Source organism: Leopardus geoffroyi, chromosome A2 (genome assembly GCF_018350155.1).
Source record: "Leopardus geoffroyi isolate Oge1 chromosome A2, O.geoffroyi_Oge1_pat1.0, whole genome shotgun sequence".
In the NCBI taxonomy this organism is placed as follows: Eukaryota; Metazoa; Chordata; class Mammalia; order Carnivora; family Felidae; genus Leopardus; species Leopardus geoffroyi.
The window spans coordinates 127,181,237-127,207,272 of NC_059331.1; the positions used below are offsets into that span (position 1 = coordinate 127,181,237).

Consider the following 26,036-nt stretch of genomic DNA (forward strand, 5'->3'; position numbering starts at 1 on the left):
TTCTAGGCTCAAAGACAGAAGTAAATGGAACACCCTGTTTATTTGCCTACACAATCCTTAGCACTGTGCCCTGGGAATCAGACTTGGCATTTGACTATTGACTAAGATGAGACCGACCCTAACCTAGGCAGAGCAGCCAAACCCTGAGGCTGGCCCAGAATTAACCTGCTTTATTGCTGGCACATGTCTGGTGGGAGTAAAGGTCCAAAGATTAGATTTGAAGCCAGAGCAGAATTGGGACATAGGGTGATAGCCCTCCCCTCAAGCCTCTCATCTTATGTGAGTTATGTGCCAGCTCAAGGAGAAATGGGGAAGCTGGGTAAATCCCACCTACTTTCCTGGGCTGTCTAGGAAGGACACTGATGCTTCGTTGAGGAATTTATAATTTATTTCCCATGGCAACCAGGCAGCAGGGATAATTTAAGATATGAATAATAACTTAAAAACATTAAACAAATTTTAGAGGGTTTCAACTTTCTTCCTAATTGGATTTTTTTTTTTCCAAAACCAGGGTTGTTTATATATAACAAATTTGTTCTACCTTTTCCTTCTTCCTCTTTTGTACTGTGAAATGCTAGTGTCTGATTAGTGGCTGGAGAAAGGCCATTTGAGAACAGGGCAAAACCTAAATAAAACAGGGTTTCTCAACCTTGGCACTATTGACATTTTGAGTTGTGGGTGGTTTTCCTGTGCATTGTAGCATGTTTGGGAACATCCTTGGATTCTACTCTTTAGATGTTAGTAGCACACCCTCTCCAGTTGTGATAATGAGTAGGATGGGTAGGTTGTCCCTGGATGAGAACCACTGGCCCAGGGAATCCACCAAAGTGATTGATGAGTCCCCCAAGTCACCTTCTTTCCTTCCCTTGTTCCCTTCCAAATTGCATGGTGTCATCATTGCATACTGTGGTTGAGTGAAGTGAATTATGCATCATATATGAGAGAATTTATGGAGTTGTCTAACTGGAGTTCATGGAAAGAAAATGGAATCTGAAGTCAGAAAACCCAAAGTCAAGTCACCATTGATGTGATAGAGTAAATTGGAAGCACATCTCCCCTGCCTTCAACTCCTCTTCCCCAGGCATTTCTTAGTATGGGAGAAATCTAGGAATCTGAAAACATCTGTTAGGGGAACTGAAATTTTCAACCTCAATGACTCAAAGAGACATTCTCGGCCCAAATAGTTGTCCTTTGCATGTTCAAGGCAGCCCCAAATGGAGTTAAGCTCTCTGTGTAAACATGTTACTATCTCTAAGGGTCAGCGTGAAAGCTGTGGGAACAGAAGGAATATGTTTTCCTCGTTGGAGGCTGGACAGTGTTTTCCTTGGATGAAAATGACATTTGGGGCACACTTGATAATTGAAGAGCAAAATGACTTCAGTCTTATTGGTGGGAATCCTAGAAAATGGGTATTTATTGTTGTCCCCCTGGTGACGGGACAAGACTCCTTTGACAAGTGGTTAGAGGGAAACTGCTCATTTTGTGTGTGAGGAGGGGTGGAACTTTCTGAGGGAGGTGGTGGTAAGGGGTTGGCTTAAGCAAGGACTACAGGAGGAGGAGGAGGAGGAGGAGGAGGAGGAGGAGAAGATACTGGAAAGATACAGAGAAGTTATTAATACAAGGGAAAGCTCTCCACCTCCACCCTCTAAGGTGGGCACTGAGGAAGGAATTTCAGGTTTTTCCCTTTAAATTGCTCATCTGACTCATTAGAAACTGCTTGGACCTCCAGAACACTTTAGTAGGAGTTGGTCTAAAGAGGAGGCTATGGCAATATCAGGGAAGGGGCAGACCTTTTAATGAGAGATTGGCACAGGCGTTGTTGACGTGGGGCTGAGGGGAGGGTACACATGCCCCTTGTTGTAGGTGCCTGTCAGAGAGGACTGAGGCCAGCACTTCCCATCCCCCTTCCCTGCTTAATTTTCTCTAATAACACTTATCATCCTCTGACATGCTCCCACTGGAATATAAGCCTATTGGTTTTGATTACTGTGTTCACTGTTAGTTATGCAGTGCCCAGAACAGTGCCTGGCACATAGTAAATATTTCTTGAAAGGACTTTCTCCCCCCAAACACCGAGAGAGCCCTGCTACACCCACGTTACATATACAATAAGCTATACAACATTTGGCAAGGTGCCTGCCTCTCTGAGCCTTACTTAGGTTTTTCATCTATAAAATGGAATTAATGAAAACATCTTACAGGATTGTTTTAAGGATCAGCATGTCAGCCCTTCCTGATGTGAATTACTACTACTTTTACACTGTTTATAAAGCGTATGGATGCTAGAGATGCTATTGGAAGTTTCTGGAGATCTTTAAAGCGTTTTAGAGCCAAGGATTCCGAGTGAGTGTGGGAGCAGGAAGCGAGGCCGCTGGAAGATGTGTTGTGTAGAATTTTAACTGTCCACCAGAGTCCACAGAATTTGTTAGAATTCTGGCCACCAGGGGGCACTCACCATTGAGATTTGGAGAAATCCTTCTCTTCCACAAGAGCTTTATCCGCTCATTCTAGATTTCACTTTTTGTTAAAGGAGTTTCTTGATTTAAACTCTTACCTTTCAATTTGTCCTAATTCTACATTAAAGATTTCTGCCCTTTCTGACTTTGGATCCGGTTCTGCTCACCTTTAGATACTGACTTTTATATCCACACCTCAGGGCTCTTGCCCTTACCTGTTCTGACCTGTGCACTGTGGTGGCATTTTAGGTGTATTCCTATATGGTTCGGACCACATATATTTGAACTATGTATAGCTAACATTGTTAGTTAGTAAACTAACTATATATAACTAACATTGTTAGTTAGTACAATTAGTAAAAGTATCTTCAAACTAATACCGAGAGGATAATATCTGTTGTGCAAGTTATCCCAGAGAAACGTTCCATTTGGTAAGCCATATAAAATAACATGGCTGCCATTTGGCAGGTGGGAATTTAGATACTTTAGAGTCTTCATGACACTGGAGTATAATTTCTTAGGAGTAGTCATTTCTGGGACTGGGTCAGCTTTCCTGTTGGTGAAAGAAACAGAAAATATCTTAGTAGATAAGGATAAATGTATACACATACATGATCCCCCCTGGCCTCCTCCCCACGCCCCATACATACAATGTAGTAGCTATTGGTGCTATTTGCAAAATACTTTGGGCTTCCTTACTCTCTTTTGGTTGGGTGGGTCATGTGACTGGTTTAGCCTATCAGTGTCATACGTCACAGTTGGTGATATGAGAGCCTCTAAAATGCTCTTTGCCATGAGTCTGCACTATGTTCCATATAGCAGCTGCTTCACTAATCTGAGTCCTAGAATAGAGCCCCATGGTGATCCCTGGTGGACAGTGGAGTATGAGTAAATGTTTTTTGCTTTACGCGACTAGGATTTGAGGCTGTTTGTTCCTGCAGCATGAGCTTACGTATCCTGACTGATATACACAGTTAATGGAATCATAGGAGTCTGGTATTATTATTTGTTTGACCCTTTGAATTCTGTAACTTCGTCTTTAAACTCTTCACATATATCACAGTCAGGAAAATACAACCTCTCTGAGAAACAAAATGACATTATGTATCCACACAACATCCTTCTTTTCTACATTGAATATGAACATACACACATTTAGGAATATATCAAGTTTGAATTAAGGTACCAACTTGCATTATCCTGGGAGTAGATTATAGAATTCTCTAAGATTTTCATCTACTCTTTAGGGTTAAAACTGCCTTTTGTTAACCTAAATGGAATAAAAAGTTGTTTTCTATTTTGAGCCCTTAAAATTTCAAAGTTACATAATGATCTTATAGTGGTTTGAGTGGTGTCCCTCAGAATGTGATCTTATTTGGAAACAAGGTTTTTGCAGATATTAAGATGATGTCAAACTGGGTTAGAATGGGCCCTCAATCCAAAGACAAGTGTCTTTATAAGAAGAGAAGGTGTTACACAGACACACAGGGAAGAAGGCCATGTGAAGCTGGAAGCAGAGACTGGAATTATATTGCCACAAAACACAAGGAAGGATTTTCCCTTAGACCCTTCAGAAAGAGCATGACCCTCCTGAGACCTTGATTTTGGACTTCTAGTCCCTAGAACTGTGAGAGTTGTTTGAAGTCACCCAGTTTGTGGTATTTTGTTATGGCATCCCTTGGGAACTTAACACAGATTCCAAACCAGGCAAAGGAAGTCTATTACTCACAGGCTGGACTCAAGGCATGAGTGACATGGAAGGAAGGGACAGAAAGAAGCCCCGGGTAGATCCACTTTTTTTTTTTTTTTTTAACGTTTATTTATTTTTGAGACAGAGAGAGACAGAGCATGAACGGGGGAGGGGCAGAGAGAGAAGGAGACACAGAATCGGAAACAGGCTCCAGGCTCTGAGCCATCAGCCCAGAACCCGACGCGGGGCTCGAACTCACGGGCCGCGAGATCGTGACCTGGCTGAAGTCGGACGCTTAACCGACTGCGCCACCCAGGCGCCCCCGGGTAGATCCACTTTAAAAACTTTTTTTTCTTTTTTAAGGTTTTAAGTAATCTCTCCACCCAAAGTGGGGCTTGTACTTACAACCTCCTGAGATCAAGAATCACAAGTTCTACCTACAGAGCCAGCCTGGCACCCTTCCACTGTTATCAGTTTTAAGGGAGCTTCTAAATGACATTGGAAATGTACCAACATTTGAAGTTGGCTTAACTTTTGACCTTGAAATTTATAGTAACATTTCCACAAATGTGCAAAGATGTACATATAAGTATTGCAACATTGTGTGAAATAGTGTAAAGTTAGAAAATGCTAAAAAGCCTGGCTACATAAATTATAGTACACTCATGAAGTAGAATGGGATACAGCCAGTAAAAATAATGAAGTAACTAGATACAGGTGATGGTTATACAACACTTTGAATTACTAAATGCCATGGAATTGTTCACTTTAATTTATTTTTTTAAAATTTGCATCCAAATTAGCATATAGTGCAACAATGATTTCAGGAGTAGATTACTTAATGCCCCTTACCAATTTAGCCCATCCCGCCTCCCACAACCCCCAGAATTGTTCACTTTAAAAAGGTTAATTTTATATTATGTAAATTTCACCTCAATAAAATAAATTTTTTTTAAATAATGAAGTAATCTGTAAGTTTTAGCATGGAAAAGTATTGTTGATTGAAAAGAACAAATTATAGAGTAGTAAGCATAATATTATTTCATTTCAATGAGCATTAATCAGTCTGTAAATTAGAATTTGCATAGACAAAATCTGGATGCAAATACGTTAAACTGTTTCCATTGGTTAGCTTGGAGCAAGGTGGTGGGGGTGGTTGGTAGGCAGTGATGTTGGGGAAACTCACTTCCTATGCCCTGTATTATTTGAACTTTTAATAACAGATGTTATTTTGTAATCAGAAAAATAACAACAATAAAACAGATTCTCATATTATTTTTATTCTTTCTAAAGTAAGGGGGGGAAACTGGACTCTACCTAAATTTTAATGGGAAGAGCAGAAAGCATTGTAATTTTACGTCATTCCCCCCCCCACCCCCCCACCTAGTTCACTTAGTCAAATAAAATCACTTTCTAAATTGCTGCTATCCAGAAGGGACAGGTTGATCCTGGATGCGAGGTTCACTTTGGCTAATTTGTGACAAGCAATATATACCCATACAGAGGAAAAGGCAGAGAAAGTCTGATTTAGGGGTTGTGGGTAGGGTGTTAGTTGTGGATTATATACATGCTTCTACACTACATAACAGGTTTCTTAGACCCCCCCCTCCCCCGCCAAATAAAAGAAAAAGAAAAGAAAAGAAAGAAAGAAGAAAGAAGGAAAGAAAATGTTGTCCTATTTTACCCTAGCATATAGAACAGACTGCTAAATTCAGGTTTTTTTACCTTGGGAAAAAATATACTACTTTATGAGTAAAAATCTTCCTAATTTGCATATAAAGCTCTCATAAGGATTTGACAATAGGTTGCCTACCTACCAAGCGCAGAAGGCTGGGTAGGGGTTTTGGCTTGACTTGCATAAGTGTAGAAGTGCTAGAAGGATCTCAGTTTGTGAAGGGGATTTAGGCTGCCTTGTGGGTTTGCTCAATGCAGGAGGACCCACCCAGAGTAACTGGTTTTATTTCACTGTGTGTGTTGAATGTGACAGTGAGGATGAAAGGGAAGCAAGCTGGGTGTTTATACCCTATGTTCAATCACCAGTAAGGGTACCACATACTGCTTATTAACTTTTGCCTTGGTACCTCAGTTTTTTGTTTTTTGTTTTTTCCTGCTGATACACTAGCACTTTGGCACGAAGCAATTATGCTGAGCTATGGCTCTCCACTCACATAAAGCCAAGATGAGTTAAGATGGAGAAAAGTCTCCCAAACTCCCTATTTAATGATTATTTTTTGGCTAGAGACACAGCCCTGATGATAACAAAGAATCTGAGCTAATTTGTGCTTTTGCACCAGCACCCCATAACTGAACCAAGCATTACCCAAATGACTAATTACTTAGTGAAATCAAAATGGAAGCCTTGGTGTTGCTGATGGAACATTCTCCAGTCATCTTTGCTCCATCATGTACAGCACATTGATATGTGCATTGTCAGTCAAACCCTTCGATGTGCATAGCAAAATTACCTGATTTTTAAAAAATTTTTCTTAATGTTTATTTATTTTTGAGAGGGGGGAGGGGGAGGGGCAGAGAGAGAGGGAGACAGAATCTGAAGCAGGCTCTAGGTTCTGAGCTGTCAGCACAGAGCCTGACGCGGGGCTCAGACCCACAAACTGTGAGATCATGACCTGTGCAGAAATCAGATGCTTAACAGACTGAGCCACCCAGGTGCCCCCAAATTAACTGATTCCTAAAAAAAATTTTTTTAAGTAAGCTCTAGGCCCAATGTGGGGTTTGAACTCATGACCCTAAAATCAAGAGTCACATATTCTACCCACTAAGCCAGATAGGGACCCCAAAATTAATGGATTCTCAGTTCAGGCAAGGACACATGGGTCTAAGTGATAGGTGGTGGGTCACTTCTTCTGGATGCCATAGAAGGTGCCTTCTGACTCTGTCCCTGAAAAATCCTCAATGCCATTTTGGTCTGGTACTGTTTCTCCTCTGGTGGTTTTTGAGGAGAATTAGCATTAGCGTTTTGGACACCACAGTTCCAGTGGTTTGGGAAACATCTCTTAGGCCTTCTCTGATGTCCACCAAAGGTTGAATAGGCTGAACTGCAAGCGTCTAACACTCTTCAACCCATGTTTTCTGGAGCCTGTGTGGGGTCCACTCTGCCAGCCTGGATTTGCCTGCACACCCCAGCGCCCTGCACCCCTTCTCACTCACTGATGAGCTCCTGCCAGTCACCCAGACGGAGAGGTGAGGGGTTAGGGGAGCTGAGCTCACAGAGGGAAAGCCTGGGACATGTGAGGCTTCCACTGGGGAAAATGATGAGAGAGCAGCCGGCGCCCTCGGCTGTGCTTTCAAAGGTCAGGAACACACGGCAGGGGAAAGACAAAGAGTCTCACCTCCTGGGTGGCTCAGAGCCTGTCCTTGTCCTAATGAATTGTGTCTGATCATGAAAATAAGCCCCGTGACTTGGGTGCAGTGCCGGCTGTGATCTTTTCATTACCCTGGCAGCTATTCCAGCCAGATTTCATCTGGCTGATGCCAGAGAGATGTGCCCCCTCCTAAGGATGAAGGCAAACAGCCTCTGTGGAAAACAGTTCCCAGAACCTGAGCGAAAGCCCAGAGGCTTGTCATGACTGAGTGCTCGGACCTCATGCACAGCTAGCATTTGAGCTTCTAAGCGGCCAGGCAATATAGTCAGCCCTTTCTGCAGGCCAGCCAGTTGTAATCACATCTCTGGCCTTGCACTCACCCCCCCTCTAAGGGGCGTCTTGCCACAGACTGGGAAGGAGATGGGAACGCACTGGGCCCGCACTACCTCATGCCTAGAGATCCTGGGTCCCTGGAAGTGGGTGTGCCTTGGAGCATGCTGGCTGCTTGGGAACCTCCTTAGCCTTCCCATGGCCACCCATGCCTCAACTGAGGAGGCTGGGAGATAGAAATGCTCTGAGCATTTCTTTCCCTGCCGGTTTTCCTACCATTTGTCTAGATAGAATGGATTGTTTCCCTCTCCTTGGGGAGCACGTTGGTACCTATCAGCACATTGACTGGTTTCTTCTTAATGCAGTGCTGATCATCTGCGCTAGGTGACATCAGAAACACTGACATTGCAGACAAAAAAATAATGCTTGGGGGCAGGGAAGGCAGACAACCTGTCACAGGGGGGCCCTGGCTCTTTCCATTAGGTGAAAAACGTACAATTAATTATTTCTCGGTCCACTATAAAGAAAAATGGAACCATGTCAATCGATGTGGATAGTACTGGATGTTTTCATAATTCTATCACATTGCTGACAATTGCAATGTTCTTGTCAGGGATGTCATGTTGGGGTGGGGGCGGAGGAGGGGTTTATGATTTGAGGCCCTTAAGGACATTCCCATTTCCCATGCTGCCCCTGCAAGGTTCTGCTGCTGTAGCTCACTCAAATCTTCCCTATTTCCAGGAATTTTTCTCCTTCTGTATCATTGACCTTCCATAGCTTTTAAGGGCAGTGACAGGAAAGGCCAGGGGAAGCTGGGTTAGCTTTGGCCAAATTGACTACAATCACAATGAGAAAGCTGGATGTGTCTATGTTACCTTTCTTCTTAAATTCCAGATACTAAAAGCTGTCTTCCAATCCTGGCCTTCATTCATTTAGCAAGTATTCATTGAGTAACTGCATAGGTTGAGTGAATTGAGAAAGAAGCGGATAGCTACATTATTTCAGTACATGCTAGCTAGCATCCTCATGTAAAAAAAAAAAAAAAAAAAAAAAAGAAAAAAAGAAAAGAGAAAAGTCAAGCAAATATCCCCAAACTTGTTCCAGGACGGACTTATTATGCAACTCATTGCTAGCTTGAGCTTTTTATGAAATTGCTTTGCTCATTTTGGGTTGTCTACTCCACCTTGACGTTCTGGCAGATGGGGAGGTATAGCTGCCATCTGCCTTTATTTTTCTAACCCCACCACAGGACATTGCAAAGTGGGCACCACAGGGACATCCCACACTGCCAACACTGTTCTTTCACCCAAATGCTTGCTGCTTCTCTGCCCAGATCCCTGGCGGGGGGAGCGGCTGGCACAGGTCTCTGGCTGATGTCTGCCTTGCCCTTTGGCTCTTTGGAAAAGGAAAAGCAGGACTGGGCTGGAAGGGCCTCTGAGTAAGCAGGTTCTGTTGCAAAAGTGCAGTTTCAGAGGTTAGGACTCTTGGAGTCAAAGCCGCTTTCCGCAGGTGTTCTTTACTCAGTATCACTGGTTTGCTCTCTATCCCCCCCAGGGGAATATGATCCAGAGGCTAGCAGGGCACTGGCTGATCTGGCATGGGTTCAGTCTGTTTGGTGATGGGACTGGGGTTCCTGAAGCTCAGTGCTTCTCCTTCTAGAAGCTCCTTGTGGTCAGGCACCGTGGCCTGTTTGCCATAATGCCCCAGAGCCTGGCACAGCATTTGGCACATCATAGGTCGTTAATACGTACTTTTCAAAAAGCGACTGTCTCAAAGAAAGCAAATAAGGCAAGTGTGGATTGTGGAAAGAGCACAGAACTGAGTCAGAGAACCTGGTCTGCATCTCAAACTTGCTACTCATTCAGTATTAGTGAGTTCCTTCACCTTGCTGAAACTGTTTCCTCATCTGTAAATTGGGGACAATCATACTTTTGTCTTAAGGCTGCTGTGGGGATGAGATAATATAGAGTGGTGCAGCTCTTGGCTCATGGAAAGCTTTGTGGGTGTTTGCTATTTACCAGAGAGTTCCATGTGGCTCATCACAGAGGTTGGGACTTTGGTCCCCAGTGTGTTGCTTTGGGAGTCTTGGGGTTCTGGGGAGGGTGGTAAACCAGCCCAAGGTGTGCCAAAGCAGGGTCTGGCACTCAGTATCTTTGCAGGACAGCATGGTATCTCTTGGCCTGAACTCACTTCACTAATTAAGTTTACAGCTCCTTCACTGTGAGAGTTCCAGGGCTCTCACAACTTGTGGAGTTATTGGTGAGGGCAAACACATTTTCATAATATTGAACTGGGTCTTTAACACAGACTTAGAAAGCTTGGTGAGTGAAAGCAAAGGGTGGGCAGTGAGTAGAATGACCTATTTCTAGTACCACTTGGCTTGGAGGCCAGCTCTGCCATTAATCAATTAATCAAGCAAGTCACATAATGTCTCTTGGCTCTAGTTTTCTGTTTTCTAAAATGGTGGGTGGGTGGGTGGCTACTGGGGAGTTGTTCTAGATCTGATCTCACCTTTTTTTTTTCTTTTTGGCCACAATCACAGGACAGATGGCATTCACATGTGCAGCATATTCTTAGGGGTACACACAATTTTTGAAAAACCTTCCAAAATGGTGTGGGGGAACTAAGGCATTCAACACTTTGAAATCACTACTGATATTAGCAGTTTAGCAAAACTGCTTTCTTACTGTGGGCCATGGGCATACATAAAATTGGCCATAAATGATACACAGTCCTTTTGCAAATGCTCTAAGCCTATGCTGTCTCTGCCATGAGTACCTATATCAGAATATAAGTGAGGAAGCTATTCTTATGGGGTAGCAGAAATTCAGCCTTATTTTACTTAAAAGGCCGTTATATTCAGTTTGGATTCTTGGCTAGTAGCAGCATCTATCTTGTGCTACAATTGAGAACTTGTAGCATGACATACCCATTTGTTGTGAATTGGAACAGAGAATTAATGGATCAGATCTTTTTAAAAGGGCCTTTCAGCTTTACAGGTTGGTTCCGTTGATTTCACATATGTCTGGGACTTGCTAAGACAGAGAAATTCAACTCAACAGCAGGTACTGGGACGCAGTGGAGTGCAGTGGAGGACAAGGAATCCAGAGTCCAAGAATTTAAAACTTTTTTTCTCCATAACTCACCCATTGCAGACATCGTTTCCAATCATGGCGTATATAATGATGGCTGGATGATCCAACAGTGGGTCCCTGGACAAACTGAGAAACATAGATGGGATATGAATGGCAAACACTCAGAAGCCATGCTTTGGAACTGATGTCACAGCCTGGATCTGTGAAAGGATCTTTGCGTGCCCCCCCTTTTGGATAACATTTTGCTATTTTTCTTTCATTCCAGTGCCACCATTCTCTTTCCCTCTTCTTGTGTATAATCTGTAACCTACTTCCCCATTAGGGAAAGACCACAGAAGTAAACAGAATTGAGAAGAGTGGATTGAAGTCTCCAGTAGGCACATGTGATGCCATCTTTTTAGGACCTTTCCCAGCGTTTTTCATCAAGTGTTACTTGGTTACTTCTGTCCAGATTTGTAGGACATCCCAACATCTGTGTACTGAACTTCAAATTCAAGGTTTTCTCAAGCTTTCTCTCTGGGAACCCAGGGCCTTGCTTCTGAATTTTAAGCTCAAAATGAGCACATAAAGCAAGAAAATGAAATACATTTTTTCGGTCTTTTGTTCAGCAACTTTGGCCAGACCTAAATCTGATCCCCTTTGTATGCGTTTTTTATGATTCTTCTTAAAGAACATATGCAAATTAATCACTTCCTATGCCCACGGGTCCAAGAAGTGATAATGTCCCAATGTTTGGGAGTGGCTAGTAAGGTACTGGTACTCAGTACAAGTGATTACAGGGTAGCCACAGAGGGTTTTCATTCTTTGTTTTTAAATCAGAAACCCAATCTAAAAACAACTTCTTATATCCCACTTTCACTTACCTTTCTATAAATCTTTCCAGGTTTTGGGAAGATGCACCTGAATAATTAAAAGACAATAATTAAAGGTAGTGAGCTCAATTCAACACGATTGGGATGATAGTCTGATTGACTGAAATCATGGAAGAAGCATCACTGTGCAACCAGACATTGTCTGCACCATCACACAGATGGGAAAGCTTCATTCTCCTTAAAGAGTTTTCTGTTTATGTGGCATTATATTAACATGATCCTAAATTCTTTGGATTTCCAAGTCTCAAGATATTTCCTAAGCATGAATGAGTAAGCTTTCTAGTAGATGTGAGAACATGATATACATCTATCACCAAAGAGAAACTACTCCAAAGATCATTAGGTGAGGGATGAGAAGAAGTAAAAAAGGATTCTTTGAGAACTAGCCATCTCCTTAGAAAGCCCCAGTTAATCACCTGCTGGGATCCCTGCTCACTCCTGAGGCTCCTCCTGGCTGGCTGGTCTGTTCAAGGTTCAGATTGTACAGCTGGTATATTTAAACTCCTGTGATGAATGACCACCCTCCCCCTCTCCTTGCTACCACCTGTAATGTATCTCTTATGTGAAAATTGTATTTATTGGATACTCATTTTATTGTGGACACACTGTTAGGTACTTATATTATTAGTTCATTTACACCTTGGCACAACTGTGTGAGGTAGGTATAGTAGTATTCCCATTTTATAGATGAGAAAAGTGAGGCTTACTTAAGTGACTTGCCTAAAGCCACCCAACTAATAATATGGAGAGCTGCTTAAACCCAGTCCCTTCTGTCTGTAATGCTGAGCTCTGGCACTGCTCCTTTAGGCTGGGAGTCTAGAAAGAGTGAACCCATATAGGTTTATTGCTAGTTTGTCCCTTGGAGGCTGGCCGGCAGTAACGAGTAATCATCAGCTGGGTGACAAGGGACGAGGAAGATTCTCCTATAATTTCCAGCCTTAGAAGCCTGGGTACAGGTGCATCTTATGACAGAGTCAGTGAGTGTTCTTAGAGATCTGCAAAGAGAAAAGGGGAGTGCACAGCCATGAAGGCCATGATGGCCCGTGTTTCCCTGAATCAGTGTGACCACAAAGTGACTGCCTCTTCTTCAAGTGCAGTAGAATCAAGCTATATGGGCAGTGCTGATGTTCCCTTGGTTGACTCGGGAATGTCAGCACATTAAATGGATGTTGCTTTATTTCCCTTTTTTTTGTGTGTGTTAAATATACAACCCATAAACTTCACCATTTTAACTTTTTTGAGCATCCAAGTGGCTTTAAGTACATTCACATTATTATGCAACCATCAGCAATATCCATCTCCAGAACTTTTCCAGCATCCCAAATTGAAGACTTATACTCATTAAGGAATAACTAGGTCCCTCATATAGGTGGAATCATAATATATTTGTCTTTTTGTGCCTGGCTTATTTCATTTACCATAATGTTTTCATAGTTCATTTGTAACATGTGTTAGTATATCCACTTTTTTAAAGGCTGAATAAGTTTCCATTGTATGGATCTATACATTCATCCGTTGATAGGCACTTGGTTTGTTTCTACCTTTTGACTATTGTGAATGATGCTGCTATGAACATTGGTGTGCAAGTATCTGTTCAGGTCCCTGCTTTCAATTCTTTTAGGTATATACCTAATTTAAATTGCTGGACCATATGGCAATGCTATGGTTAATTTTTTTTTTTTTTTGAGGAACTGTCATACTGTTTTTTTATTCCCTTTATGTTAGAGAGGCAGGGTACATTTGATATGAACACAAACATAGAAATTAAGAGCAGTCAATTCATCTCGGCATGCATGCATCCATTCACCCTCTCCATTGGTTTGCTGAACACCTACCATGTGCCTGACATACAGTAGGGAGTTGACAAATGGGTTGAATGCAGACTCTATGTCTGAGGAGCAGCATTTAAAGGGGGTAAACACATAACTGAGTGCTGGTGAAAGTTTTAATGCCCATCCAAACCCAATGAGAATGTGCCAGATTTTACAACACTGAGTCCTAAATGTACAGACTCAAAGACTTTCTGGGTGTTAGAGGGTTCCCATCGTTCTCAAGAGGAAAGAGAAGGAGGGCAGCCATTGCCTGCTGACATATCCCATGGTGTCTCACTCATCTCATTGGCTGGCCTTTCATTCAGTTCCAGCCCCATGACTCTCAACTTGCCATTTTCAATAGGGTAACAATCAAGACGTGTTTAATTCTCACTCTTTGATTTTTCTTTTAATGAGAAATGAAAACTAATGAAAGCTCAAGCCATCAGTGGGAAAAAAAATTAAAGGACCAGGTCAGGCCAATAATTTTCCTCATTATCCAGACTGCAGCTGGGAATTTGAGGTGCTGAGCACCCACAGAGCTGGAGGGAAATGAAAATGAAAACCTGTCATGGCTTGCAACATGGGCCGCACCCTCCCAGTGCCCACACCACCCACATCCCTTTGCTGCTCAGGACAAGGATGGCAGGCCAATTGCAACTGGGTGTGGCGAATTTCAAAACAACAATCACAAACTTCCACTCAAGGGGAGATAACATGCCTACTCTTCTTTACTCAAATGTTAAGGGTTTTTTTTTTTTTCCCTGCTGAATATTTATAATATGAGCACAGAATTTTCTGTGCTCCAGAGCTGTTGTGCCTTCCATGATTTATATTTCCTTTTGGGAATCTCAGTTTTATGAAATTATGTAATTAGGTAATTTCCACATCACTCTCTCTTCTTAATTCCCTTTTCCTGTTGTCCTGCTACCCTTTTTAAGTCCCATCAACATTTGCTGTCTCTCTCCCTCCCAAGCCCTCTTGTCTTCTTCCTCTTGTATATAGACTTCTTCTCAGCTGCTGATTTTACGGCTGCTGTTGTAGAAAATACTGAAGCATTTGGAACTGGAAGATGTGAGCAGGAAAGAAAGACAGCCCCTAGCCTGTGGGATGTGGCAAAACAAGGGGGACATTTGAAGAACTATAACTACCCTTAAGAGATCCATAGTCTGGTCTCTACAATTATAGTTCAGAGAAATGGAAAATGTGTGACTATGAAATAGGGACATTTTATTTATTCATTGAAGTGGTCCAATGGAGAATTAAAGGAATTCTTTCCCCAATTAAAGGAAGAAGGGAGTCTTTTTTGGCCATCAAAGTCTGAATTCCGGCTCATTTAGTGCCTTTTTTCCTAACATTTATTTATTTTGAGAGAGAGAGAGAGAGAGAGGGGAGGAGGGGCAGAGGAGGGAGGAAGAGAGAGAGAGAGAGAGAGAGAGAGAGAGAATCCCAAGCAGGCCCTGCACAAATTGTGAGATCATGACTCACATTGAGCTGAATTGAGCTGAAATCAAGAGTCAGAAGCTTCACTGACTGAACCACCCAGGAACCCCTCATTCATTGCATTTTAAATGAGGAATTGTGCACTGCAAGGAGAGAAGAAGGGTTTCACATAATCTCAGCATTGGTTGTTCTCCCATAAATAAATTTCAGTGTACATTTCCACTGCTGGATCAGTGTTGACCCTATATAGCATCAATTCCTTCATATTCTGGGCATTCAGATCAACTGGTAAGATGCTTTTCATGGTCTTCTAAATGAGCTTGTAACTTTCTGTGCCTGGCCCAGAACAGAAGTGCTCTGTCTCAAATTCTTCATGGGAAAAGATGAAGTATATTTAAATATAACAGGTCTTCAGAAATTAATGCATTAATTTTATAACACTTATGGACTACTTCCTGTGTGCCGGGCATTGCAATAGATGCTGGGGACACATCAGTAAGTAGAACAGATACAGTCCCTATTTTTATGAAGTTTATAGTTCTGAGGCAAATAATGAACATAAAGTGTGAGGATTCAGAGAAGCCCTGAAGAAGTGTTAAGCTGTGCACTGAAAGAAAACTAGGTGTTTCCTTTCTTGATGTTCGAAGACAATAACTTGTTAATTAATTTCTGATAAAATATTTGATGCTTTTTTATACATGATGCAGAAAGAAATCCCAAGTTTAAGGCCATTTTGTTATAACTGTCTGAATAGGACAAGGGAAGATCCAGGTTTCAAGTTCTAAAGCTTATATAATTTGGGGAATCCTCTTTAAGGAAAAGGACACAAAACAGAAAAATGATTCCTGACATAAAGGGAAGCCAAAGTGGGAAGAGAGAAGGGTCTGAACCAATTGTGGTTAGATATCTTAAGTTGGAAAATTTTACAAATTCATATGGTTGCCAAGCTTGGGAGGCCCTCAAGCTAGAATATCATTAGCTTCATAACTCTGCCTCTTGATGCTCCTTAAAGGTCATGTGTGAAGTCTTGGGGCATCAGTGCCAGGTGGGACCTCCAAGAGCATGTGATCAGGCAGCCCACTTTCCAGATGAGGCCCAGGGGCAGAAAGAGACTTGCTCAAGGTCCTACAGCTAGTAAGCGGTAATCCATTTCAGATGTCAATTTAACAATACACATTAGTAATGATTGAACTAGATCATTTTAGTTCCTATATGAGAATATGTGAATTATATTATTCATTCTTCTATGAGACCCTGTCACTGCCAGGAGACCCCTTTCCCACTTCCTGAGTGAGAACTGAAGGTTTTTTTCTCTGTGCCTCTGTCCACGTCTGGGTTTTGGGGAGCCTTGAGACTAGGTCGGGAGATATCAGAAGACAATAAAATGCTAACCTCACTGCTGGTTTGGTGGTACTCATTCTGGTCTTCTTCTTCAATCGACCTGCTACTATTTACTTTTCAGAGTCTTCTAGCACCTGCTCCATACTTCCTGACAAGGCTTTAGAGCAGCTTTCAGGGGGGCAGGCTGGGTGGAGCATACTTACTCTATTGTACCCAGAACCAGAAACCTAAGAAGTGTTATAGAGAGTATAAAATGTTCATGGAAAATGTGCTATCATACACAGACATAAAGTAAATCTAATAATGTTTTTTAACTTTCATTAGATTTTAAATAATGCAGATTTTGCTCGTATTTTTGTAATTGAGGAAGCATTTTGAAGAGTATGATGTATATACATCCAGTTAAAAAATCAGCCATAAGAAATTTAAATTCCTTCTTTTCTCTAAAAATGTTGCTTGCAATAAGTAGAAACATTCAGACTAATACATTGACCTTGAGCTCAAAATAGTAGGCACTTAATAATTGTTGTGACAGTTTCTGCTGGTGTTTCTACTACTGAAAATGCTTTCAAATTCACAAGTGTGGTTCTGAATTTCTGTGACAAGCTAGATAAATGATTCCCCAAAACATATATTTTTTAAAAGAATATAATAGCCTTCCCAGAATGGCTCTGATCTCCCTCATAGTCTCATAACTTGACACAGCTTCACAAGCATCCCTCAGCCACGCTGAACTTCTCTCTTCCTCTTTCTCAAAGATATTTTGCCCTTGGAGCCTCTTTGCACTGAGTCACCATCTCCCTCTGCTTTTTGGATTCCTATTTTTTTTTTCCTGCAGGGAAGTCTGCTCAAACGTACCTTCTCTGTGAAGTTTTCCTCTCCTTCTCCAGGAAGAGGTAAATATCTCTCACCTCCAGAGACCTCAGCCTACCTCTATTTTAGTGTCATTTCAGAAGAACACTGATTGTCTCCTTATTTGTCTCTCTTTTCTGTGTAGTTATGATCTCCTTGAAGGCAGGGGCTTTGTCTTGTCCATCTTTCTATTTCTAGCACCTATTACAATATCAGAGAAGAAACAGAGGGAGTACTGGGGGCAAAATCAAGTGGAAAATGAGAGGATGGGAAGTAAGAGAAGACCAAAGGTAAAAGGCACATCCCAGCATGCTTTGGAGCTGATAAAAAAAACATGGCAAATTCATTTAAGCTATCAACACAAGTAGCAGGGAGCTTTCCCCACAATGTCCTTTATCTCAAAACCTAAACAAATGAGATCTACTGAGGGGCCCCTGGGTGGCTTAGTCTGACTCTTGATTTCAGGTCATGATCTCACAGTTCATGGTTTTGAGCCCCATGTTGGGCTCTGTGCTGACAGCACAGAGCCTGCTTGGGATTCTCTCTCTCCCTCTCTCTTTCTTGCTGCCCCTCCCCCATGTGCACACTCTCTCTCAAAATAAATGTTTAAACATTTAAAAAAGGGGGGATCTATTGAAAGGAGACCCCCTAGGACTTCAGCAACCTTTGCCATTGACAATTACACAAAAAAAGTAGAAGATATTTGCTTCTGAATTTGCCTTCTGTAGGTGGGCAGATTCAAGAGGTACAGGATGGAAATCTTGACCTAACAGAAGAAATGAAAACTCATTCTCTTCACATTATAATCATTGTCAGGTGCCCTGCTTCTATCTAGATGAGTTGCATGGAACAAGGAGAAGCCAGGCAGGGCTGCGTAGATAAGTGCTAAGAAATAGTTCCACTTGGATCAGAATGTCTCCACTGTTTAATGATTCTTTGAGATTGAAAGCCTTGAAAATATTAAAAATGGGAATAAATCCTCCTAATATAAGGAGGGAAATGTGCCCCTCTATACAAAATGTATCAAATTGAAATGTTTTTAACTCAAAAGTTTCTATTAAAATCAAACAGTGTATCTTGGAGATAAATTTGGTCCTTAGGATAAATAGGAAGTTTTGATACCTTGCAGGCATTGAGCATATCTGCATTTACCTTTTAGATCAAGCAACTCAAAAACTGGCATTAAAACCTGGCTGCTTTTTTTTTTTTTTTTTTTGCTGTGAGCACACTGGATCATGGCTCCCAAACAGAAACATCCCAGTTGTTTTGTTATAAATAATTTCTCTCGTTGCCTCCCAACATTCTGGGTTGAGATTAAAAACTTGACCCAGTGGTTGGGTTTACTAAATACTTACTGAAGGCCTACTTCTGCTTGGCAAGATAATTTCTTTGCTTCTCTCCTGTGCTCTGTGGCTTTTAAAAAATTGTTTTAAAATTTCCATTTTAAAATCATTTCCAAGAACTTAACATAATTTTCGAAGGTTGAAATAGTTTACAAAAGTTGCAAAAATAGAACAAAGCATTTGCACATATCTTTTATCCAAACTCCCTGAAAGTGAACATCTTTCACAGTCATGGTACAGTTATCAAGATCAGGAAATTCAATACTGTTGTCAAATCTATAGACCTATTTAAATTTCACTGATTGTCCACTCATGGGTCAGTCCAACTCAGACCCAACACTTTCTGGGTCAGTCCAACTCAGGATCACATATTGTATTTAGTTTTATGTCAGCCCAGTCTCCTTTAACCTGGGCTAATTCTTCAAAGTTTTATGACCTTGACACTTTGGAAGGGTACTGACCAATTATTTTATAGAATGCCCTTCAATTTGGGTTTGTCTTATGTTTCCTCCTAATTAAATTCAGGTTGTGTATTTTTGTCAAGAATACAATAGCAAGTGCTCAGACAGCTAGTTAAAGCCACAGAATCTGTTTTGATAGAGAATAGAGACCATGGTGGGGGGAAGTGATAATAAAAGTAATACGTTCTTGTATGTGTAACTGAATTCAGCTCTACCTGGATTAATACTCGTTTCTAGTTTGTTTCTTCATCCTTCTTTTACTTTTTTTCTTGCCTCTCCCTTTCTGAGAGGATCACTTTTGATAAAGAGGGAAGGCTAACAGAGTGCTGGGTCAAGGTATCTAATTCTGATGTTCAGCTGCCTCTGGGCAGGTATGGGTCATCTTGACAGTGTGACAGTGAAGATAGTGGCTTTAGAAGCCAGAATCTGAAAGAGGGACAGCATGGCATGGTTGGGAGCAGGCATAGACACTCTCTGACACGGCTTGTACAAGACAGACACGGGTTTACACTCTACCACTGATGAGCTAATGGACTTTGGGTGAGTTATTAAACTTATCTAAGCCCCAGTTTCCTCACCTGTAAAATAGGGTTGCTTTGTGGATTAAATGGGGATAAAGTATGCAAAGTACTTAGCATAGTGTCTGGGTGAGAGAAGGTACATTTTATGAACTAAATATTTGTGTCCCTCCAAAACTCATACGTTGGAACCTAATTCCCATCATGATGGTATTTGGAGGTGGGATCTTTGAGAAGTAATTAGGTCCAAAGGATGGAGTTCTCATGAATCAAATCTGTGCCCTTTAAGAAGAGGCAGAAAGCTAGGGTGCTTTCTTTCTGCCATGTCACAAGAGGATACAAGGAGAAGTCAGCAGTTTGCAACCCGGGAGGGGGCTCTCACCCAGAACTCCCCCTGCTAGCACTCTGATCTTGAACTTCCAGACTCTAAAACTGTGAGATATAAGTTTCTGTCATTTATAAGATAGTCTGTGTTTGTTGTTGTTGTTGTTAAAGCAGTCTGAACTAAGCCTGCAGTACTTAATATCAGCTAAAATCTATAAAAGTAGTAATAACAATAGCAACCTCAAAACCTCTCCAGCTAAATCCACCCATCCTGCTAATGGATGCTCCTGGGGAATCATGCCCTGACCACTGGTCCCTCCTAGATGGTATTCCCCAGGTAGAACACACGATTAGCTGGCCAGGGCCTGAAAAGACATCGATGTATTCTTTCTGGCTTGGAGCAAGGCCTGAATGGTGGTGTTTCTGTGTCCAAGGCAAGCTCCTTCGACAGTTCTCTTGCTTGTTGAGGAAGCAAGCTGCTTTCTGGCAAATCTCTGCAAGTCTAACAGCAGGATGGATGGTTCTTTCATGTTCACTCTTATTAGAACATCCCCCAGAAGCATCTTCTCTCCTTCTGCTTCTCACTCCGGGCCTGGTCACCTTGTAGGAGCTCTTCCCACTTTTGACTTGTTGTACATTGAAGTCCTACTTTTACTTGCACAGTCCCTGGCCACTTAAGACTTGGGAGGGGGTCCGAAGCCTCAAATGGCCACAAGGGCCAGGTAGCTAAGCCCATAGTCCACCTGAAGGGCAGGCCACTACTCAGCTCCAAGCAATCGTTGCCAGGCAGGGGTGTGGCTGTGTTGCCAGAACTGCTGATTTTCAGAGATAGATAAAAATGGGATTTTTATGCAAGAGCTCTCGAGTTTTAAATATGAGCAACAAATCAGATTAAAAACAAAACTCTTAACCATGGAGTGACCCTGAAGATTGCTGGTCTAAAACAGTCTGATTTAGAATTTCAGAGTCATGGAGCTTGGATGGAAGTTGAGATTATCTGGTTAAAGCCCTTTATTTTACACAGAGGGAAACTGAGGCTCAGAACAGGGAGGGACTCACGGAGGCTGTGGAGTCAGCCAGTGAGAGGTCAGGACCTGAATGTGGTCATGCATCCATTAATGGTTAGTCTTTTTTATCCTTTGTGCCTATTACAGCAGCTGGTGCTCAAAAACACCAGCAGACTTAATATCAGCATAGAGATGAGTTTAGGGTTCGCCTCTCCCCTCACTTTTCACTGGAGAGCAACAGGAATGAGTTGTACTGTGCTGCGGTGCACGAATGAGGTGATTTGCTTTGCCGGTAATCTTGTGGGGTTCATCTCAGAGCAGTGATTTGTAGAAGAAACAGTTGAGCGGCCATCAGGAGGGAGCACGGAGCTGAGCTCATAGCCGTCATGGACACGTAGTACCCTGCTCTCTTCTTCCTCCCTCTCCCCTCCCTCTGCTTCTGCTCCTCACCCCTCTGCTTCCCGCCACCTCCCGCTTAGCCTTCCCAGCACCTTACCATGTAGATGGCCTGAATATAAATTTCATACGCTGCCCTGAATTTTGCCCCTTTACCCTAGTTTCTCTGGTCTGCCAGATTCTCTCCCATTCTCTAGATGGTTTAATGCAAGCTGAAAGAAGGGAACCAGCAAGTTCTTGGAGTGGGGGAGGGGCAGTGGAGTTCAAGCTCAAATCCGGTTTGCAGCAAAAGGATTGAGGTGGGGTCAGGTAGGTAAGGCTGTGACACATGCTCTGTGGCAGCATGTTAAAATTCTCCAAGTTTCGGGGAGCCTGGGTGGCTCAATCGGTTAAGCAACTGACTTCGGCTCAGGTCATGATCTCACGGTTCGTGGGTTTGAGCCCCGCGTGGGGGCTCTGTGCTGACAGCTCAGAGCCTGGAGCCTGCTTCAGATTCTGTGTTTCCCTCTCTCTCTCTGTTCCTCCCCTGCTCGTTCTCTGTCTCTCTGTCTCTCAAAAATAAATAAAAACGTTAAAAAAATTTTTTAAAAATTCTCCAAGTTTCTTATCTATATACTTCCAGCTGGTCCCCTGCTCCCACTTCTGGCGTGTGGGGGAGCACATGCGTGCACAGAGAGGGGTGGCCTCACACTGTGTGGGAGATCAGGCCTGGAAAACAGAATTCCTGTAAGCACTTTTGACTTTCTGAAAACAAAACGACCCCAAATAGGGGTTTACACTAAGGTTTTGCTAAACCTGCAGAATCAAAGTGAGGAAGGCTACCAGTGACAAAAGACATTCCAGGCTAGTAAAGTCTCCTTGGGAAACTGTGGAGATGCTACGCGTGGCCCAGGAATGGGTAGGTCAGAGTGCCCACCTCTGTAGGCTGTGTGCTGTGGCCATGGGGGCTCAGGGGCTGGGATCTGTGTGTCTTTTAAAGCATATGAGTCTTGTTTATTTTAGAAGTGGATGACTTGTGAATTTTTATTTGCTTAAAAACACATGTTGAATACTCCTTTAACATTTGTTTTTCTTCTACCTTTTATTTTAAAAATGAAGTATAATCTTGCCAATCGTGGCTTTTGCCCACTGTGGAGGTATTCAGGTTGGCAAAGGATTACTGTGTATGCTTTTCTTCTCTTCAAAGGCTAAATGTAACTCCTGAGAGTTATTCGAGTTTAGAAGAAAAAAAGTGTGTTGGCTTGACTTTTCCCTACTACGTGCAGCAGAGGCTGAGTTCAGTGCTAGAGTACAAATATGGTTCCCTTGGGGCTCATGCTCACTATTGCACTGGAAAGTTCCACTTGAAGCAGCTTCAAGCCAAATAAAGGGTGACCAGAGGCAGCAACAGAGGACTTGTGTAAGGTGGCAGGAGTTTGGCTCTGCTGGACGTGTGAATGGGAGCAGTGAGATCAGGCAAGGACAGTGAGGGCTGAAATAAAAGCTAGCATTCATTGACTCTTTACTGAGCATGAGGCTTTGAGGCCCAATGCCAAGGTCTCCAAATGTGGAACATGCAGCATGGCTATGAGAGGTAGTTTGGGGGTCCATGTTTGCCTCACTGGACTCTCAGATGGATATTGATTGGCATCCACATTTATAGGTCTAGCCTCTGAGAGGTGATCATCTTTGAAAACCTTCATCTGCTCCTCCACCTTCTAGAATATTCTAGGGCTCCCAGCTCAACCAGTCAAAGCTTGTTTTCCAGACTCTACTACCCCACAGCTTCCGTCCTTTGCCCCACCCATCCTTACTGCCCCACACTGTAGCTCTCACTTCCCTCCACCCCAATCCTGCCTTTGTCCTACTTTCTTCCAGCCTTGCAAGGGGACCCCTAGCCCACTGCCCAGGATGCACCAATGGGCTGCCTTGAAGTCCTGCCCATTTCTCCTCTGTTCCTGGCCCCAGCTCCCCTCAGTCACTCTCAGACCTGCTGTCCACCAGGCTCCAATCATTTCCCGTTCTTATCCCTTGCTCAGCCTTTTCCTCCCAGAGGAAGAGCCCTCTTTTTCTGTGAGATTCTCCTGGTCCAGCCAGCTGCCCCTCACCCATGACCCTGCCCGCTGCTGTCGCAAGGGGCCTGTAGACCCAACCCCAGATGTCCCCTTGTTCTGTCCTTACACTCGGTGAGCAACAGGCTTTCCCATCATGGGCGTTCATCTTTTAAATGTATTTTTGTGTTTTCAAATCTACTTTTTTTTTTTTTTTAAGAAACAATGTACATTGAAAAAGTGACTGATTTTTTTAAATGCTGAGGAAATAATAGGACAGGTGGTAGGTGGAGTTTGCAATGATGATGGACATTTAGAAAGCACTGCATTTTTCCCATTCAACCTTAAATAGCCCTGTGAAGTTCAAGTATGTCCTGTTATTATCCCCACTGTGCAAAGTGGGCCCCATCTGGGTTTTGTGATTAATTCTGCATGTCATGTGATGTAGTTTAAAAATTGGCTTTATTGGAGAAGGGGCAAACATACAAGGCAAGGCTTGTTCCCTGAACCCCATCACTCACTGACTTTGGGTGCAGCCTTTCCCTCCGCAAAATAGGGTGAAGGCGACCTACTGGGGCTAGCTTGTTGTCTAGGCAACCCAGAGTGACATCCCGGGTCAACTTTGGCAATTGTGTGCATTGAACCATGACCCACATTCTATATAGATGCAGAAACAGGCCAGGGAAATTAAACTATTTGTCTAAGTCACACACCAATTCCAGCGCCTAAATTCAAAACCAGTCTACTAGTTTACATGGCAAGGAAATAAGATGATTTTAGGAAGCAACAAGAGTGGGATACCTCTGCCGTTTGTTCTCTGGGAATCACTTTACATCTCTGAGAAGTGAGGTGACATTCTGTGAAGACCCAGCCAACCACAAGGTGTACTGACCCTTTCCCTGTCCCTATGCGGCCCCGCTCCGCAGGTCCTCTGGGCAAGCTGGGAGCTGTAGGAGTTTGCTGCAAATCGCCTTTGCCCATTGTAAAGATTTAGCTGGAAGCTTGCTGGGCAATCAGTACCCAACTTAAAGATGACTTTGGCATTGTACATCTTAAAATGCTTTATAATCACTGGCAATGGTTCATGGTAGAGGTATCTCTAGACATTTTCCAGGTCTTTTTCAGAAACATCAAGATGAAACTAAGAGCTGTTTCTTTAATTCTTACTACACAGTTTTTAAGAAAGTCTTTAATATTCCATTCAACTCTTTCTTCTCTTTCTCCTTTCTCCCTCTCTCGCCACCGCCCGCCCCCTCGCTGGTTCTGAAAAATAAGTGTAGCCATAAATATGCAGGGCGTAGAAGGCTGACTTTTCCTATATCCAATAAAAACCCTGGGGAGTAATTGAAATAACTTGGCACAGCTAGTCAGGTTACATTCTGCATAATAGCAAAGAAAACCCATAGTGAGGAAAAGCTGCAGTAAATAGGAAGAAAGGCTGGAAGTAAAACCAGAACATTAAATAATGAGTAATTATGAGGAACTAAAACAATAACAACAGCAGAAATAAAAACCCTTGTAGAATTCCATCCTTAGAAAAATAGTCAAGGAGCATCTTCAAAGAAGTTATACTAGACAAAGTCTACATTTTAGGCATTTCTAAGGATTGAAAATTTAAAGAAAAGGAAGGAAATAAGCCCTCCCCCCACTTACACTCTGGCACCTATTTATTAGACTTAACTCTGACAGAAGGCACAGGTTTTGATCCCATTTTGACATGCCTGTTTTTTTTTTTTTCATGATTAGGCTTCTCTCCCATCTCTTTTTCCCTGTTTTATCTTCACAATCTGAATTTTAAAGGAATGCTGTCAAGACAGCATACCACAAAAGGAGAAACATCTACTACAAATTGTACTTTGTATTTTTGGAGCATCTTACTTTGGTCTTTTTGATTTTACAAAAGATCACTGCATTCATTGTGGGTAGAAAGTAATGTTGAGTTGACAAGTCTGGGGCTTGGGAGAGAGCGAAATGCTGGCATCGTAGGCACAGGGAGCGTGCAGCTTAGAGTCCTATTGCTTGTTCCTGTCCTAACCTGACCCCTTCAACTATGGGATCCCAGGCAAGCCCTTCACGGTTCCTGTACTCACTTTCTTCTAGGTTTTTTTTTTTTTTAAGTTTATTTCTGTGTAAACATAAAATCTTTAGGAAACAGAAAAGTATATATAACAAAAAGATCATCCATAATTGATCAAACATAATGATTTTGGTATATTTTCTATGATCTTCATATGTGAAGCTAGTTTTTTCTCTTATTTAAAAAAATATAGTAGGGGTGCCTGTGTGGCTCTGTGGGTTAAGCATCCGACTTCAGCTCAGGTCATGATCTCATGGTCTGTGGGTTCGAGCCCTGTGTTGGTCTCTGTGCTGACAGCTCAGAGCCTGGAGCCTGCTTCAGATTCTGTCTCTCCCTCTCTCTCTGCCCCTCCCCTGCTTGCAGTCTGCCTCTCTCCCTCTCAAAAATAAATCAACATTAAAAAAATGAAAAAAAATAATACACTATAAATTAAACTATACCATCCAACTTTGTATCCCGATTTTTCTTTTGGCAGTGTTTTGTCTTTCTAAATAAAAATATATGGCCTCTTCACCATCATTTTCTAGAGTGCATGATATTGAGCACAGGTGTTTTTGTTCTTTGTGTTTTATTATACATTGACAGAGAGCTTTTGACAGCTTTGGGGCTGTTTGTTTAGCTCACTAAAGGAAAAGAGAAAGTGCAAGGGGCTGATATTCACTTTGTG

The 26,036-nt window shown here is 42.4% G+C and overlaps 1 protein-coding gene across 3 annotated transcripts in view; it reads right to left on the reverse strand.

Moving 5' to 3' along the window:
* AOAH (acyloxyacyl hydrolase) overlaps window positions 1-26,036 on the reverse strand; it is a 168,599-nt gene that overhangs the window by 22,346 nt on the left and 120,217 nt on the right. For all 3 annotated transcript variants that reach the window (XM_045495320.1, XM_045495321.1, XM_045495319.1), the window contains exons 15-17: window positions 11,758-11,794; window positions 10,946-11,020; window positions 2,837-3,009 (exon numbers count right to left, since the gene is read on the reverse strand). In XM_045495320.1, coding sequence (XP_045351276.1) covers window positions 2,837-3,009; window positions 10,946-11,020; window positions 11,758-11,794 — 285 coding nt within the window. The remainder of the gene's footprint in view (window positions 1-2,836; window positions 3,010-10,945; window positions 11,021-11,757; window positions 11,795-26,036) is intronic.